Source organism: Apis florea, unplaced genomic scaffold (genome assembly GCF_048593485.1).
Source record: "Apis florea isolate Af1SG1 unplaced genomic scaffold, ASM4859348v1 contig_3081_pilon, whole genome shotgun sequence".
NCBI classification, from domain to species: Eukaryota; Metazoa; Arthropoda; class Insecta; order Hymenoptera; family Apidae; genus Apis; species Apis florea.
The window spans coordinates 3,907,501-3,923,977 of NW_028256703.1; the positions used below are offsets into that span (position 1 = coordinate 3,907,501).

Below are 16,477 nucleotides of genomic sequence, written 5' to 3' on the forward strand. Positions count from 1 at the left end.
TTAAACACCACCTGTTGAGGGTGGTTCAGTCGGCTCGTCGTCGGGCCGGAAAAGTCGGGCCGAAGCGAGCTTGCCACCCCCTTCCAAAGGATCAAACATATTTTTCATCAAACGATACTACTTCGAACTTGCGCAAAGTTTCGCGGCCCCGGTTTTGGACGATGGCCAAAACAGAGCCACTTGGAGAGGGCCGAAAAATCTCCCACTCCCTATTTTTCTACTCCCGACTTCTCTATGGTGTTCAGTCTATGCGGATCAGTTGACCAGAGCCCGTTTCGATCCTCCAATTCATCCGATTCGTCGGATCGCCGTGAAACAATGCGCCGCTGATTACTCGATATAACTTTTCGAGGGGAGGGAAGAGGAGGGCGCACGAGAGGATGCAGGGCCCGCGATTCATACGCAATGGAATTATCAGATTTATCACCCTGTTGCGAACGGGTGAATGTCGATACGTAGGGACGACGACGAGGGTGTCGGCTAACCAATTAGGATCCCGATTGCCCCCGTGTCTTCGAATACGCGAGATTTTTATGCCCGGCAATTTTGCTTAGCTCGAGGGCCAATATATTTTCTCGATCGTGTTTGAAGTCGTTTGAAAGATCGGTTTTCGAGAATGAAAATGCTTCTTCTTCGTTGCATCTCCACCACGACGAATTCGTGTCGATTAATAAAAGGGGATTGAAAGAGATGCAAGTGTAGAAGAGATAAAATACGATTTAGCTTGACTTGGTGTTGTCGATCGATCTCGAAGACGCGCGATTTCCAAGTTTGTTTATTTATGCAACAAGTATTCATCGATTATCGCGACCTATATTTTGCGTTCGTTCGTTCGTTTAAAATGGAAAGAAATACGATGGAATCCTTATCTTCGACGATGTATTGTTCCAACTTTCTTTCTTTTTTTTGCTCTCGCTTTAATCGTCGCGAATTCATCAACCAAGATGATGCAACGTTAATTATTATAACTCTCGCTCGAACGGAATAACAATAGCGTTATGCAATAGCCGAGACGATACGTAGACCGCAATGTAAACAATGGAACAACTGGCGCTGTACGTGGCCGTAACGTTCGCATTAAGAACCGAATATCCGCACGTGCTGCAAACCCATAATCTGTTTCTTTTACAAAAAAAAAAAAAAAAAGAAAAAAAAAGAGAGAGAGAGAAAGAAAAAGGAAGAGAAACGAACAAAGAAGGGAGGGAACGGTAAGGAAAAACGCGAAAAACCACGTTGCGTTTCGATCAACCAGAGTTGGACAACCGTCTCGAAATTGGGAATAATTTGGGGAGACGACGGCTAACTTCAAAGTTAGTGGGCTCGTTCCCTCCGAGTGCGAGAGCACTCGAAATCCCCGAACATCTGTCAGGTATCACTCCCCCCAGTGAGCCAGTGTCCGCGTTAAATCAGGTGAACGACTCGCACAAAGGACGAATTCGAATCTCCCTCTCGAGGACACCATCCGTCCGAGTGAAGCATCGCGGAAGTCTTCTTCCATCTCTGTTCTTTCGTAAAAAAAAAAAAAAAAAAAAAAAAAAAGGAAAAAAAAATTATCGTTCAGCGAGACATAAATCGAGATCTTTGTACGATCTTACGAACTCGCGTTTTCCATCGGATAACCGCGCCACGAAGCCGCGCAAATTTCGTTCGAGTTTCGAGGAGAATCGTTTCTCATTTTCCAAAGGGAGAAAAAAAGTCGAATCATTTCCAATTCTGGGGAATAATCTGTGGAATAATTAGACGGATGACGCGAAAGCCCTCGACAGCGTTTAACGGTTCCACCCTCGCCAGTAATACATCTTGCAGGATACGCGTATCCGAGTTTCATCCGCACACGTGGCACTGGTTCACCCTCGTAACGACAGATGGCTCACGCTGGTCAACCTTCGAGGGTTCCTCTCCCCTCGCTCCTCGAAAGCTTACCTCGTAGCCCCGGGGTCGTGTGCCAAACCTCTCGTCCCAAAACTTTCACCCAACTATCTCGAAGAGGCGGAATTAGTTTCCGAGGGCCGTGTAAACGCCGTCTATCCGACGTCACTGCCCGAAAGAAGAGACTCGTGAACGTTTCGTTCAAACAGATCACCCCTCTCAAGTACACCTGTTCTTCTTACAGAAATCAACAAAGAAATAATAATCCCGTCGTAACAAAAATTCGATTCGAACTAAAAGAACTCGCTTAAAAGAATGCTTCGCTTGTTTTCAAATATAACAGAATCCGCAAGAATTCGCTTGCTTCTCTCCAAGATCGAGAATCGAGAAGAACTCGAGAAGCGGAAAGATCTTTCCAAATTTCCGAACGAATTCGATGAAGAGAACTCGAATGGGGAGGGGAATGTTTGGGGAGAATTTTCGAACGAACGGCCACGAGCGTGTTCCGAGGATTTGGCCAGACGCGACACGCGCATCTGCTCCTCTACACTTCTTTTTTCTTTTTTTTCTTTTTCTTTTTTTTTTTTTCCCTCTCCTCCTCCTCCCAGCCCGGATAATTCATCCCCGATAGAACGATTCATCCCCCCGTTGCACGACCTATACGATTAACACGTCAAAAAGCACAAAGACCGCGTCGAGGTATGTCATGGGAATAATTTTTTTTCCTTTCCCAACGACACGACAACGGGGCGAGCCGCATCTACCCCTCTGGTTATGTTTGCACACACAAACGTTTATCTGCGGGGCACCATGAGCCAACCTGTGCACCATAGACGACAGAAAACACGAGTTTCCCTGCCGCCACGAGACTCTGCCAACGTTCGATAAATGTTTATCGCTCTCTCTCTCTCTCTCTCTCTCTCTCTCTCTCTCTCTCTCTCTCTCTGTACGACAGAGAGAAAGTTTCTTCTCTTCGTTCGTAATCGTTTCAGACGCTTCCTTCTTCTTCTTTTTCTTCTTCTTCCCTCTCGTGGCTAATCCTCCCCTCGATCTCGATTCTCGTCCTTCTTTTTTTCTCTTTTTCTACCAACGATTCCTCCCCCTCTCTTTATCCAGGACCATTATACGAAACAAGTGTTTGCACAACGTACCGAAGATTTCGTGCAAAGGAATCCGAGAATCACCGTGTTTGCGTTCCGCGGCTTGTAGGGTGAAAGTTGATGCTCGAGGAATTAGAGGGTGAACTCTCTCTCTTGTACGATTGTTTGCCGAGGGAGGAATAGTAGATAGAAAAAGTAGGCTCGTTGAAAGGAGAGAAGGTAGCGAAGCGAGCGAGCTATATATATACATTTTCCTTCCCGATAGAAGAATCTAAACGGCTGGTTAGAAAAGGAAAAAAAGAAGGAAGGAAGGGAGAAATATCGGGGGCCGAGTAATCGGCGCGGGGTGAAATTACGAGGAGGAACGCGAAGGCACGCGACGGCGAGAAAAAGGGGTGGCCACCGTTCGTTCGTTCGTTCGTTCGTTCCGATGCTCGTCAAAGCAGCGGCAGATAATCGATATTAGTCCAGAAAGAGGGGGGATGGGGGAGAAGGGGAGGGAGGAGGGGACGAAGCGTTAAATTATAAACGAAGCGAGTCTTCTCCGAGTCTTCGCCAAGTTTCTGCCAAGGTTTGCGAAACACCGTGAAATATGCATCGGTGTTGGAGGATAATTTCGATCGAGGGGAGTGGAGGCGGGCGTTAAAGTGGAATTAACACTCGCGTCCGTCCAAAAGACTCCCTCTATCCCTCCTCTTCGCCGTCTTCGAGCGACGGCGCGCCCTGATCGAGTTTGAGGACGCGTTCGAACTCAAACGCGTTTCTTCGATCATCGATCGATCCGCCAGTTTGGGAACAAACCGCGTGGACGAAATCGCGAGGCAAACGTTTCAATTATGGAATAATGATAAAAAAAAAAAAAAAAAAAAAAAAAAAAAAAAAAATGTAATTTCGCGGATTTTTCAAAAGTTCTTGCGCAATTTCTGTGTGATTTTCATCCCTGACTGAACTTAAAAAAAAAAAAAAAAAGGAAAAAGAGAGGGAAAAAAAAAGAACAAAAGCAAGAAGAGGGAAAAAAAAAAAAAGTACAATTTCCTCGTTTCATCATCGAACAGCGCGGATATTCATTTTTTTTTTCCCTTCTTTTTCTTTTTTCTCTTTTTCTCGTTTTCTCTCTTCTTTTTTTCACCCTCCGCCCCCGCCCCCGCCCCCCCCCACCCCTCCCCTCCACTGAAATCCGCGACCGCTAATCCGTGTCTCATTAGTGTTTCTGGAGCGGCGCATTTTGCGATTCTAATGATGGCCAGCCTGTTTGATTGAAGCGCAGCTACTCTAATAAAATAAATCATGCGTGGTGGAGAGGCGCGGCCACCGCTGCGAACAATGCCTGTTGGTTCAAATTAATCCCATTGTGCCCGGGATTTGGTCGGTGCGCCAATTAAACGGATTATTATCGTCTCTACCGTCATTACTTTTTTGCGAAAAACAGCACGCCATTCGAGAGGCCGTGCCGGGAGAGAGAGAGAGAGAGAGAGAGAGTTCGATCGCGAATTTTTACCCATGCCCCGATTTTTCACTTCCATCCCTCCCGCCGTTTCATCCACTTTGCCCCCCACTTTTTTTTTTTTTTTTTCGGTGTCTTTCAAGCCGTGATTGCCTCCGGCCAAGCCTCCGTTCCACCCGATTGAATGTAATTAATTAATATTTGTTCCGATATTCAATTAATTCTATTGATCGTGTTCCCGTTTCTTTTCATCTCTCTTTTATCGTTCTAGTCTATTAGCGACTATCACGACGACGCGACGAATTCATCGATATTTCTCTTCGGGCAAACGAGAAATCCCGAAAAAAAAAAAAAAGAAAAAAGAAAGGAAGAAAGAAAGAATTACGAAGGAACGCGACGAAAAAAAAAAAAAAGAAGAAAAAGAAATCATCGCGTATCACGCGTCGAATTATTCTCGACCTTTTCTCTTCTCGTCAATTCTCCCCTTTTTTCTCCCCTCTTTCGATCATCATTCGGTTCAGTTCGAGCTTTTTTCTTTTCTTTTCTTTTCTTTTCTCGTCATTCGAAGAAATTTAAAGAAATAATGAATCGCGCGATATCATCGAATCACCACCCTTTCCCGAAGTAACAAACCCCGTCGTCCGTTCGTTCAGAAATTACCAATGGTCGAAAGGGGGACGCGGTGGTGATCATGCGCCACGAATTCTAGAGACACGTTCAGGAAATACAGTAGCGGCGGCTGTTAGCCAAGATGGCTACCGGAAATTGCTTGGTGACCTTACTTAGGACTTTGCAGTGGAACTTGAAGGGATGGCAGGGCCCGACGAAGGGTTACCATATCGTGGAAAGCGATGGAGGAGGACGGCCAGAAGGGGGGCCATTAATGAGGTAATAGAGGCGGGGAATCCGAGTCTGTCTCATCCGAGCTTGATGACCCGTCCCGAATTACATTGTCTTCGACGGGGTCATTTCGTTATGGGGGTGGCTTCTAACGGCGTTCGCCAAAAGCGCGAACACCGTTTTCTCCCCAATTTACGTCTCTCACGTTTCTCAACCCGATTTAGTCATGATGCGGGAGGAAAGTTTAAACGAGGCCGAGTATATACGTGTGTATATATATATATATATTTCCAATCAACGAAGTCGAGAAAATAAGATGCGCTCGGATCGAAACTTTCCTTTCCTCGAGAAGGCTAATCACCGACCAGCTCACCCTGTCGTCAATTACGGATCCACCAATTCGATCGACTTATCAAGGATACGTCGCCGACCTTCCCCTTATTAAGAAAACAACTATGCTCGTGAACTGCGAAGCTCGACACGGTGTCCAATCATCGCGCGTGCCGAACTAAAATTGTTCAATTACGATTTGTCACGTAGCACCGATTTTCCACACGCATCCTTCTCCCGTTCACCCCACCGACCCCGTATGGGGTTCGTAACAATGCCACTACGTAGTAAGTAATAATAGCTCGAGGCATCGTTGGACGAGGAACGCCCGATATCTCGAAAAACCACCTCCCCTCCTCCACCTCCTTCTCCTTCGTTCTCGATTTTCGCCTCTCTCTCCAATCTCCATTCCATTTCTACAACTCGCCGAAAAAAATATCCCTCCTCCATTTTCTCCAACGAAATAAGACTTTCGACTCGACTACCGGAACCACGACTAGCGGAACTCGAGGCAAGTTCGAATTTTTCGAACGAAAGGAAGGAAGGAAAAAAAAAAAAAGAAAGAAAATCAAGTCAGATCGAAGTTGTTTCGCAGCACACGTACGATACGGTGCGCGAAACGGGGTATTAGGTAGTAGGTACATGGCCCCGTCCCTCGTACGGTTTAGATTTAGTGGTAGGTGTACGCGCGTGCACCCCGTGCGCTATCGGGAAGGGGGCGGGGGGAGGGGAGGGGGAGGAAAGGATGGAGAAGAGGGTGGACGGACGAGCGAGGGGTGCGTCCCGAACACGTGACGCCTGATTCATACACAGACTGCTGCTACGGAATCAATTTGTAATCTTGACTCGAATTAAGGACGACGGAGGGGTGATCGGCGTGGAGGGAGGGGGCGGTCGGTCGGGGAAGGGGTGGGTGGGTGGGTGAGAGGAGTACCGCGGCCGTGACAGGGACGACACGTTTATTGGGAAGGGAGGGCTGGCATTTGGTCCGAGAATGTGCCACGGCTACACTGGAATCTGGACCCCGCCGAGAGAGAGAGAGAGAGAGAGAGAGAGAGCGTTATAGTTTGGGTTGTAGGTTATTAGGTGCGTTGGCTAATAGGCATCGATATCGGGTATTAATGGCAGGTAACCAGACGGTGATAATGGATATCAAAGGACGGTGTTTCAGCGCGATAGCGGGGAATAGTAATAGCGGCTTTTACCTTATTATTTAATCAACCTCCGCCGCCGCCCCCCCCCTCCCTCCTCCCCGTTACTTCCGCCACGCGAGCGATTTTTCCCCGATTTTAAACATCGTCGTTGAGGGGTCCTCTCGTTGTTCTCGTCGTTCAATTCGCCGATCATTTCGCCGCAATGATATAATCAGCTGATCGGTTGGGAAAATATATTCATTACGACTTGTATAAGAAATTATATGTATTTGTATAAAAGAAATAATTACGAATGGCGGGTATCTCGTGGAAGGATGAAAATTTCGTCGCTTGGAAGGGGATGGGACGCGAGCGAGCAATCGGAAGAAGAAGGGCGGAGTGCACGAGACGGGAGGGTACACACCGGTTCCCTTTATCGGTTGACAAACTCTTTCGAGGACGAGAGAGCGAGATTCGCGAAAGAGACGAGGCGGCGAAACAAAAGGGGCGTGTGTGTGGGGGCAGAAAACGATCGGGGCAACGAGAGCGGAAACAAAAGCGACGCGGGGCGATACGCAGTATGGCGACGCTTCCGGCTCGCTCACCGCACACAATGCGCGCTCCCGTGTTAACTTCTGTGCCCCCGTGTGCTTGTTGCCCTTCCCCCTCCCCCATCACCCCTCGCATCTCTCTCTCTCTCTCTCTCTCTCTCTCTCTCTCTCTCTGCCTCCATCTCTCTCTTCCTGTATCCGAAAGTTCGCGATTCACCTTACATTACCAGGGGCGACGATACGTTTAATTGCACCTCTGCTCCTCTCTCGACCGAGAGAGAGAGAGAGAGAGAGAGCAACAAGTTCGCCCGGTTCCAATCGGATAGTCGAATTCCTATCACGAACGAACACGAACCGCTTTGCTTCCACGTATTTGCGCGATTGTTGTTTCTCTTTTTTTTTTCCTTTCCTTTTCCTGTTTCCTTCTTCTCTCTTTTTCTTTTTTTCTCCTTCTTCTTCTTCTTCTTCTTCTTCTTCTTCTTCTTCTTCTTCTTCTTCTTCTTCTTCTTCTTCTTCTTCTTCTTCTTCTTCTTCTTCTGCTCTTCTCGACTCACCGATGACAAATCGAAACGAAAAATTTGGCAATAACAGATCGATCCGAGGGAGTATCTATCCATCGTCAAGTTGGAACGCGAAACGAAGAAGAAAGATTCGTTTCGCCGAGATTTTACTTTTCCTTTTTTCTTCTTCTTTTTTTTCCCCCAGTTTAACAGCGCGCGGTCGGTAATCAGGAGCGGTTTTTCGCTGCTTTAAAGGAAGCCGCTTTAACGAGGCAACAGGAGGTTGCCTCCTCCTGGCCAAGGGAACGCGGGGAATTAAAACGCACGGAGGGGAGGGAGGGGAGGAGGAGGGTGTAACCAAGTTCTCGCGGCCGGTTGAAAACAGAGACGTCTGAAAAACAGAGGTAAACCGGACTGTCGCTCAAAGTAACGTTTAAATTCAAAGTGGCCGGGCGACAGACGTAATCTACTCTCTTTTACTCTTCGGCTTTCCGCTTTGTGCGATTCAACACGCGATTGCGAGTTAATCAAACCTCGCTGCCGAGAACTTCTTCGTGGAAAAAAAAATATATCTATCTATCTATCTATCTATCTATATATCTATATATACATATAGATTGTAAAACGGCGAGTACTTATTGGAAGGAAGAGGCGGAACGAGGCGTCGAAGAGTGGGATCAAACGGAACGTCCCCGTCGGCATTGGCCGTGCATCTTTTCACGCTACTTTTTTTCTCTCTCTCTCTCTCTCCCCCCCCCCTTCTCTCTCTTTTTTTTCATATTCGTCTACTAAACCGTAGCGTCGCCTGATGCCATGCATGCAAGCCATTGTCTTTGTCCGGGGCCAGGCACTAGGCTTTATTAAAAAAGGCTGCTGCCTTTTGCTGGTCACTGGCGAGGAAACGGACGCCCAATGCGTGCTGGCGCGTTTTAAAAAATTAGTCCTCCTAGCGTTACGGGCTCGTTACGCGAAATGCCTTCCCATCGTGTTGTATTTTCACAGACCGACTCTCCCCTCTCTCTCTCTCTCTCTCTCTCTCTCTCTCTGTCTACTATTAATTAATTGCGACTCCTGTTGCTGTCGATTTTTTTTTCTTCTTGCACCGATGAGACGAAGCGTGGAACAAAGAACAAAGAAGAAGAACAAGAACTTGTTCGTTCTTGGGTGGTGGATTTTCTAAACTAAAAGAAATTGTCTCGAGACGAAGAGCGTCGAGACACGTCGTGTTTTCTTACGTGTTCCTTCTTTTTCTTCTCTTTTTTTTTTTTTTTTTTTTTTTATCGCGAATCCATCTCCTCGTCGAATTCGAGATCGATCGTTGCGAGAGGAAATCGGAGCTGGCTACGAAGCGAAGGCTTTCGATCGGGGCAGATGCATCGGGGGCAGAACGAGAGAGAAAGAGAGAGAGAGAGAGAGAGAGAGAGAGAGAGAGAGAAAGGGAAAAAGGAGAAAGAAAGGGAGAAAGAGAAAGGAAAAGTAGGCGACCGGGTGAGGGTGGGAAAAAATGGGGTTAATCTCGTGCTAATCCTCGGTAAGGCGTGTAAAAGCTGTTAAGAAAACTTGTTGTCGTTGTTCAAGGACACAAGCTGTAAACGCGTGAAAGCAGCGGTGAAAATCGAGGGAAACGTTTTCACGTGCTTTTACCTAGAAATTACCCTGCGAACAGATCCTTTCAGGGAAGAGACGACTGGTTGTAAGACGATTTATACAGTAAAAGTTTTGTAACTTTTGCCTTTTATGGATCTCGCCGCCTTTATCTCCAGTTTCCCGGAGAAGAAGAAGATAAAAAAGAAGAAGGAGAAGAAGAAGAAACGAGCAACAACGAGGAATTCCATTTTTTTCCATCCGAAAGAAACTAATTCGTAACACCGGACTGGAGAATTCGTTCGAAACGTAATCGAAAACGTGTCGAAAATACCTTTGAAAAACTTAATCGTCGTTCCGTTCGATCCATATATCAAATATCCGTTATTCAATCGAATCGGTAGACTTTTTTTCAGGAAAAATTTCCCGAATCATCGTCGAAGGAAAGGAGAAGGAGATATTTCTCCTTCCAAACGTCCGATCTAACGGAAATCTATCGAAATCTCGCTTTCGTCGTTTCGGATCGATCATGAAGTGTCATCGAAAAAAAGAAAAACGTTTGCCGAAAGGTTGGTGGATCAAACACCGCCGTGGATCGCAGAGGGCGGAGAGGAGCGCAAAGTCGAATGATGAAAAGAAAAAAAGAGGAGGGAAAAAAAAAAAAAGAAAAAAGAAAAAGGAAAAAAAAAAAAACACGAGCGGAAAAATTGCGCGATCCGGAAATTTAATCCGGCCTCGTTAAACCCTTCCTCTTTGGCGGAGCGTGCGGAGGCGTGAAAGGGGTGGCAAGAGATTGCGAGTGCAATTTCGTTGTAAATCTCGGAGGAAAGCCTCCGTGAACGACACGCTGACCCAGAAAGTCAAAGGGTTGGGATTCCGTCAAGATCGATTCGAATTTCGTGCACGGCCAACATCAACCTTTACGACCTGTCCTTTCCGAGTTTCCGCCAAAAGGGCTGCCGGACTGGCGCGTCTCTTTTACGCGAAAATCGGTGAAATGAGCCTCGACACCCTAATAAATCTCTTACCGCGCCACCTTTCCATCTTTCTCCACGCCAAACACGGCTTTCTCCCCTCCCCCCGCTAGGACGCCCCGCATGAATTTCTGTCCAAATATTGAGGCCTGTCGGTCGTGTCCAGCCTCGTAACTTAATATTATTACGTTACCTAGTTGTTGTTGTTGTTGTTGTTGTTGTTGTTGTTGTCGTGGTGTCCAAAAACTTTATGGAAATTCTTAAATATTCCGATTTTTCGATTTTTCGAATTAAATGGAGATCGTATGAAACGTTATACTTTTCTTTTCCCTCCCCCCCCGTATTTCCGAGAAACAAGAACTTTTTCGGAACTCTTTGGGAAAAGAGATTTTTCTTTTTCGTTCGAACGGAATTTTGACTTTTACGCCTATCCAAACATTGTATCTTACGACCGAATAAAGTTAATCCGATAAGGTTAATAAACTTATCGAGAGTTAATTAGGATTATCCGTCCCTAACCCAGGATCCGAAAAATCACATTATCTTATTTTTTCCCGACCATATCCCTCTCGATCGTCCGGATTTAAGGTTAACGACGGGAAAGTCGGATACGAAAAGAAAAATCACCATAACGGATCGTATTATCATATTTCGAAGAAAATCTCTCTTCGCCTCGTCAAATCTCGTTGTTTAAATCGAATCGAGAAAAACGCGGATACCGCGTCGTATTTTCTTTCTTCCTTTTTCTTCTCTTTCCTTTCTCCTCCCTCCTCTCCCCCCGAGGAAGAAGGCGACTCGAAGAGGCGCTCGCGAAACAGAAGAAACGCGAGAGGCGAGGAGATAGGATCGCGTTGGTGGGGTGGTTGGAAACACGTGCGCGTGAAAATTTACATCGTCACGTAACGCGGGAGCAGAAGCTGGCCAGCGAGGTAGGCCAGGAGGCAGCAAGAAGTTCGGCGAGAAAGCGGAAGGAAGGAAGGGGACGGTGATGGGACGAGAGACGAAACGCGGTGGCTGCAGAGAGAGCGAGAGAGAGAAGGAAGGAAGAAGGGAAGAGCAGAGAGCGAAAAGCGCGAGGCGACTACTGCCGGCAGAGAGAGAGAGAGAGAGAGAGAGGAGAGAGGGAGCGGAACGGTAAGGAAGCGCGGAGGTAGAAGCCACCCTTGGCCAAGAGAGGCACCAGGCTGGCAGCCCCTTTCGCAAGGCACCCCCTAAGCCTGGTTAGGGGCGAAGGCGGCGAGCCGCGGAGGCCACAACACGACCGCCGTCCTCATTGGTCGACGCGCTTGGCCTGGGTGGGGCTCCGGAAAAATTGGAGGGGAGAAAAATCCCCTCTAAATAGCTGCGGCTGCGGCCGCGAAAAACTAGAATCCGCTCAGCCGGCATCGAGTGCGCGTCGGTTCAGCGTCCAAACTTTTCCTATCGTGTCGTCGTATCAGTCGTAGCAGCAGCAGCAGCAGCAGTAGTAGTAGTCGTCGTCGTCGTCGATTTTTCGCATCCCCCGCGATCGGCCAGTGCAACTACGTTTCTCTGCGAAACGCGCGAATTCGTTTCGCAGAGACAGATCCATCTTCGCTTTCTCTTCACCGAAGAGAAACGGACCGAGATTATTATTCGTTTAACCGGGTAAAACTCATGGAGGATTGTTGAGGTGTATTTGTAGTGAGTAGTGGGATACGTGGGGATATAGTGGATCGAACGATTGGACGCAGTGTTTGTGTACATATATATACACACACGCGCGCGCGTATATATATATATATATACACACACATATATATATATATATGTATATTTGGTGTTGATATCGGGGATTGATAATATATCGTCAATTGCGTCCCCCTCTTCCATCCCCACCCCTCCTTTTTGGACGGTTATTACGCCAACAACGAGGACGAGTGTGATTATCGTGAAGCTCGAACATGCACTTACCGGAAGGGCCGCTAGGAATGGACATCAATGCTATGCATGAGACTCTGCAGGCGTGTCACGGTGATTTGGTTAGAACTGGAAGTCCCGCTATCCTGTGTAGCGCCTTGCCGTCCCATTGGAGGTCGAACAAGTCGCTGCCGGTAGCGTTCAAGGTCGTTGCCCTGGACGACGTTAGCGACGGGACCCTGGTCACCATCAGAGCTGGAAACGACGAGAATTGTTGCGGCGAGTTGAGGAATTGTACAGCCGTAATGAAGAATCAGGTGGCCAAGTTCAACGATCTGAGATTCGTCGGGCGAAGCGGGAGAGGTCGGTCGTCGTCCCATTCCTTCCACTTTGCTGGGAAAAAAAAATCCCTCCCGAAAAATCTTTCCCCCCTCACCGATCGAGTAATCGCGCGACTTTTGCCTGATTACAGGAAAATCGTTCTCGCTCACCATCCAAATCAGCACGGTACCCTTCCAAGTCGCCACCTACACAAAGGCGATCAAAGTGACCGTGGACGGGCCGAGAGAGCCGCGATCCAAATCGAGTAAGTTCACAGAACGCTTCGGATGGAACGGACCAAATTTTCCCTCCGGGAAACTTCTTTTCTTTCTCTTTTTCTTTTTCTTCCTCTTCTTCTTCTTTCTCCCCAAATTAATTAACTCCAATTCAACTTCGAATAATTCGCGAATTATTCTAATCGCAGAGGGGGAGGTGGAAAAAAAAGAGAGAGAGAGAGAAAAGATTCGACGTTTTCCGATCGGATCACGGGGCGAAAGGAGGATTCCGCGTGGATAGCGGGTCCCAGCGTGGCCGACGTAGAACCCGCAAACGGGTGTCGGATCCTCGTAGGCGTTTAATAATCCGGTGGACCTCAAACCGCGGGCCGCGCGCGGTGGTCGCAGAAACTAGCACAGCCTCTACCGGTCGTTTGCACGTGCACGTGCATAAGGGTTGCCTGTGCGCGCGCGCACACGCAAACGCGTGAAAATCACGCGCGTATATGCGCGCGCGCGTGTATATACACACATACACATATATATATATACGTACACGCGCGCGCTCGTGTTGGCATGGTTTCAAGGCGCGGAGGATCGGCCACCGCTAGTCCGAGAGTCGGCAGCCCTTTTTTTTTTTTTTACAACATCCGCGCTTATTTTCCCTGGGCTCGAATCCAGATCAGGGTTGGAGGAGAACGCTGCTCAAACGCTGCGCGCTTTCGGTTGTTTATCACGGGCGGCGCGCAAAAGAGGCAGAAGACGAGGAAGCCGCGGGAGGTACGAACGCGGGGCGCGACGAGGACGTCGTCTGCAAAGGAGCCGCGCTCACGCGTTTGTTTATCGCGCCGCATATGGCGGTAGCATGTGGCTCGTAACGAGGCAGCGTTGCGCGCCGATCCTGTAAACAGAGATCGGTAACTCGCCTCCGGAGAGCGTCGTTAATCCGCGTTTTACGGCCGCCCGCCAGATCTCTCGCCATCCTTTCTCTCTCTTTCTTCTCTTCTTTCGTTCTTTTCTTCCCCCTCTTTGTTGTCGTTGATTCGAATGAATTATGAACGAATACGTTAGATTCGAACGAATGAGATGGATCTATTTCTTCTTCATCTTCTTCTCTTTTCTATTCTCTTTTCGATTGGATTTGGAAATCGAATCGCGGAATAGAAAATTTCGTCAAGGTCGATTTCGAAGGCTGCGGCGATGTTCCCGACCGTTTCGCAAAAACGTCGGTCGGATTATTTATAGAAGGAATCGCGTCCAACATCCACGTGTCCCGAGAATACCAATCTATTTCGAACGCAACGATCGAAACGCTAAGGAATTACCTTTCTCTCCGATTACTTTCAGATTATCAATACGGACACGGATTCCCCGGACTCGGATTGCTCAATCCATGGGTGGACGTGGCGTATCTGGGACACGCGTGGCACTTGCCCCATCCTGCCTTCGTCAAAGGTTAGCACGACGTCTCTCTTTTTTTCTAATTCTCCCAACCGATAATAACGATTATTTCCTAAACGTTTTGGACGCGTTTTGAACGCCGCGAGATTGCCCATCCAATGAATTCTCGATTTCGAATTTCGAAGAACACCAAGGACGAGCACGTTGGAATCGCGCGCCTAATCGGGTCCAAAGCCCTCCCTCCCCCCCCCTTCCTTCCCCCCTTCCCCTTCATCCTCGACCCGCTCGCAATCAATCGAAGGCCGAACAATGCACCAGGCGGTGCAAAGAATGCTCGTCCCGACTCCGACAGTAGAGGAGAGGGAGAAAAGAAAAAAGAAAAAGAAAAAAGAAAGAAAAAGCCTCGAAAGAGGACACGCGTTCACAATCGACGAGAGAGTTCGCGTTATCGATTTCGCCAGAGAGTCCGCGACGCTTGCCGATGATTCATACCCCCGGTGGCTGGACCGAGGGTGAGCCCTCGACTCCCTTTTCCCACAACGGACCCCTTCTTCGACCCCCCCCCTTCCCTATCCCCCCGTGCATCCACCACGCTAACCTAAGCCAGTCAGCCAGCCAACAATAAGACTCGGCCTTTCTCTTCCTTTCTTCTTTCTTTCCTTCCTTCCTTCCTTCCTTCCTTCCTTCCTTCCTTCCTTCCTTCCTTTCTTCTCCTCGTGCACGAGTGAGCGAGAATTTTATTCTCATCTCGTTTCTCTTCTTTCTTGTCCGCGCAGGAACGATCCCGATGCCATCCACGGATCTGTTTCCGCCGACGTTCCCGCCATCGGTACTGCCGTCGTATCCGTTCGACCACGTGAAGTATCCGGCCGAGTACGCCGCAACCACGCTACCCCCAAAGTCGAGCAGCAGCTCGAGCGCGCAGGCAACGATCCCAACCAGCCCGTCCAGAACACCGCCCAAGAGCCCGAGCGAGTCGGGGAGCGAGTCGGCCGCCGAGGAGATACGAAGCGCGTTCGTCCCCATCAGATTGATGAACACGCTGCCGCCGACCACCACGTCCGTCATCACGCCCGCCTCCTCCTCGTCGCCCGAGAGGCTGATCACGACCACGACGACCAAGAGGGGACCCATCGTGGAGGGTTCGAGGAACGAGCTCAAGGCGCCGACAGCCCTCATCTCCCGATCCCTCTCGCCCAAGAGGAGCCCCTCCCCCACCAAGATCTCCTCGCCACCGCCCGCCAAACCCGTGTGGAGACCTTACTAGGGCGAGACGAGCACGTGGGCGTGCAGGTGAAACGAGGGTGTACGATCACCGTTGAAAGGCTAGTGATTATTTAGACGCGTCGTCGTCGTCGGGCAATGTACTTTTCTTCTTCTTATTCTTCTTCCTTCGAGGAAAGAGATCGCGAGAGATCGTCTTTCTTTCTTTCTTTCTTTCTTTCCCTTCTTCCTTTTCTCTCCTTCCCCCTCTCCCTCCCTCCCTCCCCCCCCGATTTTCTTTTCTCCTGCCTTTCCTTCTCGAATCTTGCCGACACGATACGATAAAAAAAACTCGACAACGACGAAGATAAAAAGAATACAAGATTCCGTAGATGTCTATCCGATGTCTTCGGTTTTACGAGGACGGTGGTGATGATGACGCGGAAGGTGATACGGATTTAAGACGACTCGAGACGAACGTGACGCCGAATATGAACACGACGAATCGATCGATGCCGATTCCAACTCGACTGACCGATCTTCGTTAACGTTGATAATTAGATCGAGAGGAGAACGATATTATTTCGATCGCTCCTAATCGATCCCGGGAAATATATTCCTTTATATGTACATAGAATTTTGTATATAACGTGTAGATAGTCAACGAAGAATAAAAACAACAACAACAACAACAACAATTGTAGAGAGATAAAAAGAGAGGAAAATATCATAATTACGACGGTCTTTTTTCTCCTCTTCGGCGAAATAGAAGAAAGTGTGAGTGTGAATGTGTGTGTATGAGAGAGAGAGAGAGAGAGAGAAAGAGAAACTCAGAGGAATTAATAAAAAAAAAAAAAAAAAAAGACAGAGATGTTAATATTATTTATAAACCAGAGATCTAATTTAATGTAAACAGATGGTATATATATATATATATATATATATATATATGTATATATATATATATATAGAGATACGACGCAAAATAAAATTCAAATCATTGCGTAAATTCAATTTCGACTCTATTCTACTTCCCGATTTCTACCTCGACACTGCCACCACTCGACGCTCTCGAAATCATCATCCGTCCGAAAATTGCCCTCCTCTTTCCCCGTTCCCTGTTCGATCCCTGCC

The 16,477-nt window shown here is 48.0% G+C and overlaps 2 protein-coding genes across 7 annotated transcripts in view; one reads left to right on the top strand and one right to left on the bottom strand.

The window, feature by feature from the left end:
• The window catches only part of LOC100864131 (uncharacterized), a 46,371-nt gene extending 33,980 nt beyond the window's left edge, over window positions 1-12,391 (bottom strand). For all 6 annotated transcript variants that reach the window (XM_086908839.1, XM_086908838.1, XM_086908836.1 and 3 more), the window contains exon 1: window positions 12,258-12,391. The gene's annotated coding sequence lies outside the window, so the exon portion shown is untranslated. The remainder of the gene's footprint in view (window positions 1-12,257) is intronic.
• Window positions 11,687-16,277, top strand: LOC100864017 (runt-related transcription factor 2). The gene is made up of 4 exons (XM_003694821.4): window positions 11,687-12,566; window positions 12,676-12,789; window positions 14,087-14,194; window positions 14,917-16,277. The coding sequence occupies exons 1-4, from the start codon at window positions 12,248-12,250 to the stop codon at window positions 15,405-15,407; spliced, it is 1,032 nt and encodes a 343-aa protein (XP_003694869.1). The 5' UTR covers window positions 11,687-12,247; the 3' UTR covers window positions 15,408-16,277.
• The last annotated feature ends 200 nt before the right edge of the window (window positions 16,278-16,477 follow it).